General features: G+C 54.6%; 1 protein-coding gene across 1 annotated transcript in view; it reads left to right on the forward strand.

Moving 5' to 3' along the window:
- Positions 1–1,303: 1,303 nt before the first annotated feature.
- PHACADRAFT_133212 (uncharacterized protein) overlaps positions 1,304–3,611 on the forward strand; it is a gene marked incomplete at its 5' end in the record, with an annotated part of 6,047 nt that continues 3,739 nt past the window's right edge. Inside the window, 3 exons of the mRNA XM_007389992.1 lie at positions 1,304–1,687; positions 1,964–2,804; positions 3,069–3,304. Coding sequence (XP_007390054.1) covers positions 1,307–1,687; positions 1,964–2,804; positions 3,069–3,304 — 1,458 coding nt within the window. The remainder of the gene's footprint in view (positions 1,688–1,963; positions 2,805–3,068; positions 3,305–3,611) is intronic.

The following is a 3,611-nucleotide window of genomic DNA, read 5'->3' on the forward strand; positions in this document are numbered from 1 at the left end:
ACGGCACAACCCGCTTCCCAGGCATCGATACCTACCACTTATCGAGAAAAGACCTCAGCTTCGTTGCAGGGGCGCGACCCTGAGGAGCAGTGCGTCAAGCGACTCACAGAAGACAACGTGCGCAAACGGAAGGAAAGAGAGTTCGAAGAGCGACGGGAGGAGGAATTAGAGGAGTACCAAAAGGAACAGAGAGCTCAGAAGAGGCTCCGACAGATGGGAGTTTGCCCTGTGGGCTACGAGTGGATCAAGCAAGCGGGTGGGTACCGATGCAGTGGCGGCTCTCACTGGGTGAGCGACTCACAGCTCGGGATGTGATATATATTAGCTGCTCTCACTTCGTATATATGCATGTATAATCGGACCTTTGTAAGCACGTCTTCACCTGACGGGCGTGAATTGTTATGATATGATAGTTGTACAAGCCTACCAAGAAGCGATCAGAGCGCCCTGGGCGCATCACACCCAAGCATGGCGGCTGCCTCGGGGTGGCGCGGCGCCTGATGCGCTTCCGTGGATCATCGGGCCGGCGCCTCGGACATAAGTCTCACAATACTCGCTCAGCTCAACACTCCTTTGACGACTTTTTCGGCGATGTGCTGACACAACCGGCATGGTACAGCCCTGCGAATATAATCTTCGTGCGTTCCAGCCTTTGAGTCGTCGCCAGCGGCAGCGCTTCTCCCAAGCATGGACGCAAGGTTTGAAATCCAGGGTCCATCTGCCGCTGGCAGGGAAGACATGAAGAACTCCGTGGGATCACTCTGTGCAGGGAAGGCTAGGAAGTGTGCACTGCACAGCCTGCTCTCAGCATCTCGTCTTCTGCCCTCATCCACTTACCTTTATCGTACTCAAGATTCGAATCAGCCTGCGAAGTGAGTCTGCCTGTCCTCGTCTTCACACAACCGGCACATCGCCCCGCATATCCACCGTATCTCTGACGAGCGGGGTGTTTTTACTGATAACCTTGGTAAGGCACAAGTTGACACAAGCCCAATTCGCCTCCAACAAGACATACCAGTATTCCATTACTTGCAAGTCGTTCTGCGTCCCATCTCTCATGCCTTTGGCGATGTAGACTGACCGAGAAGCTCAGATTTGGTGTCTGGTGGGGGCTCGATAGCCTATCCAGTGCGGCAACATGCAACTTGTGCTATATATCCCGGGCTGACTCTTGTCTCCATAGTTGGCTCAGAGCTCAAGCTTCGAGACGCCTAGGTCACTGCTATTTGGTGCCGCCGTTACTCGAACATCCAGTACTGACCCGACTCACTGGCCAGGTGAAGCTATATCTCTACGACGAGCGATCATGTGGTGGGAAGATCTCCAGAACTTCCTACTGGTGGGCCGACACCTTCCACAATGGCCTGGCCTCAGAGCTCTCCGCCATCTCATTTTTAATATTCCACCTCCTGATGAGGACGACGAGACCGTTGTCACGGCGCCTGGGACCATTTCCTGTGTACCTACCGCTGGTAAAAATCGAGTTGCACTCCTAACTATACTCTCATCTGCTCTATTTGCCCGTCTCGCCCGTACATACAATCGCAAAATCATCGAGAACGCCATCACTTCCGCACGCAAAGCCTTATCACTCTCGCCTCCGACAGATGATCGCGACGCCGCATTATTGTACTCCCTTGCCGAGCTGCTCCTCTGTCGATTCGAGCTTATTGGCCGGCCAGCAGACGTGCAAGAGGCATTATCCCTCCATCGCAAAGCGCTCCTCTTCCGTCTCCCTAGTCATACGGACCGCTATATTTCCGTATTATCGCTCGCCAGAGCACTATACATCCATTTCTGCCACACTGGAGATCCCAGGGATTTAACCGACTCTATCGATAGTGGCCGCGAGGCCCTCTCACTATTCGATCCCTCGCGCCACAGTCACGATCGACCCACCCTTCTTGTGACTCTTGCCGCACCATTGCTCAGCAGCTTCAAGCAGACGAGCCTCTCTACCCAGTTGGACCAATGCATAGAGTATGCTCGTGCAGCCGTCTCATGTTGCCCGCCGGAATCGCCAGCCCGACCCATGTCACTGGATGTGCTCTCGCGATCGCTGCTCTCTCGATATGAGCATTTAGGCGAATCTGGTGATTTGGAGGAAGCGATCGGACACGCACAGGAAGCCGCTTCCCTTTGCTCTGCGGGACATCTTGATTATCCCCAAGCTCTGGCGACGGTGGCTGCCGGGCTTCTCACTCGTTCCAAATGTACCGGAAAGCTGGATGACATGGCGCAATCGGTCTCGCTCTCCTATGAGGCCCTTTCCCACTGCTCTCCCGCAATGCCCATTCGCCTTGTACTCCTTGACATCCTTGTTCCTGCTCTCATTACCCGCTTTACTCACGAAGGACGGCAAGAGGATCTAGAGAAAAGTATTGAATATGGAAATAAAGCGCTCGCACTTTCCCCGCAGGGTCGCCCCGACCGCCCTCTCTCTGTGGTCAACCTGGCCGTTGCGAAATGGACCCGCTTCGTGTTTGCCAGCAGACGGGAGGACATAGAGGATAGTGTTGCCTCTCTCCGCCAAGTCGCCGAACCGCTTTCATCCGGAGCCACGATTCGTGCTGTAGCTCTCGGCAGACTAGCAGACGCTCTACGCCACCGCTTTATGTCTTACGGAGCTCTCGAGGACCTGGAAGAAAGCATAGTTCTCGGGAAAGAAGCGCTGTCCACCTGCGATCCGCACGCGCCAAGCCGTGCAATGATACTCAACAGCCTGGCCTCCTCATTCGGTCAGCGCTTCGGATATGCTGGAGAGGACGAGGATTTCAACTTGTCGATGGAGTACATTCGGGAATGTCATGCATCTTTCACGGCGGGAGCACTGGCGTCTCTGGACTTGTTTGTCGGGCCGACTTTATTCCTCGATGTAGTTCTGTCCAGAAAACAGGGCGTGCCGTATCCAAGCGTCGAATTGGTGCAGAGCGTACTGGATGCTTGCCCTCCTCGGAACCTCCACCGCCCTTCCCTACTGGGTATGTTTGCTTTGTCTGCTCTTGTGCAAAACCAGGAAAGCGACAACCCGGAGCATTTGGAGACCTTCTTCACCTGCATGCGGGAAGCTCTTTCCTTATGCCCACCAGGAGCTGTTTCTCGCCCTGACTTGCTCCTTAACTTGGCAGTAGCGTCGGAGATTTGGTTCTGCGGAAGCGGGGAATCAGACGCTCTCACCCAGAGCGTGGGGTCCGCCCGTGCCGCTCTGTTACTTTGTTCGCATGTACACCCTCACCGACACAGAATACTGGAGCAGCTTTGGAAGTCTCTCGGGCGTGTCTTTGAACAAACAGGGGATCTGGAGGTTTTTAACAAGTCTATCTCCTACCTCCAGGATGCAATTGCTCTCTGTCCCTCCCAGTCTCCTATTTACCCTTCGCTCATTCGGAACATGGCGATTACTTTTCGCGAGCGATCCGCTCATACGAAACAGGTAGACGATGTGGACAGATCTCTTGGATATTTCCGCCAGGCCCTCTCGCTCTATCCCGCCCCGCATCCTGTGGGCGTAATTGTGTTAAGTGATCTTGGTGCGTCATTACGGCAGCGCTTTGAGGTGACCGGAAACCACGCCGACTTGGAGAAGTCCATCGAATCCTCGAAGAAGCTCT

The sequence above is a fragment of the Phanerochaete carnosa genome (assembly GCF_000300595.1).
Source record: "Phanerochaete carnosa HHB-10118-sp unplaced genomic scaffold PHACAscaffold_1, whole genome shotgun sequence".
Lineage (NCBI taxonomy): Eukaryota > Fungi > Basidiomycota > Agaricomycetes > Polyporales > Phanerochaetaceae > Phanerochaete > Phanerochaete carnosa.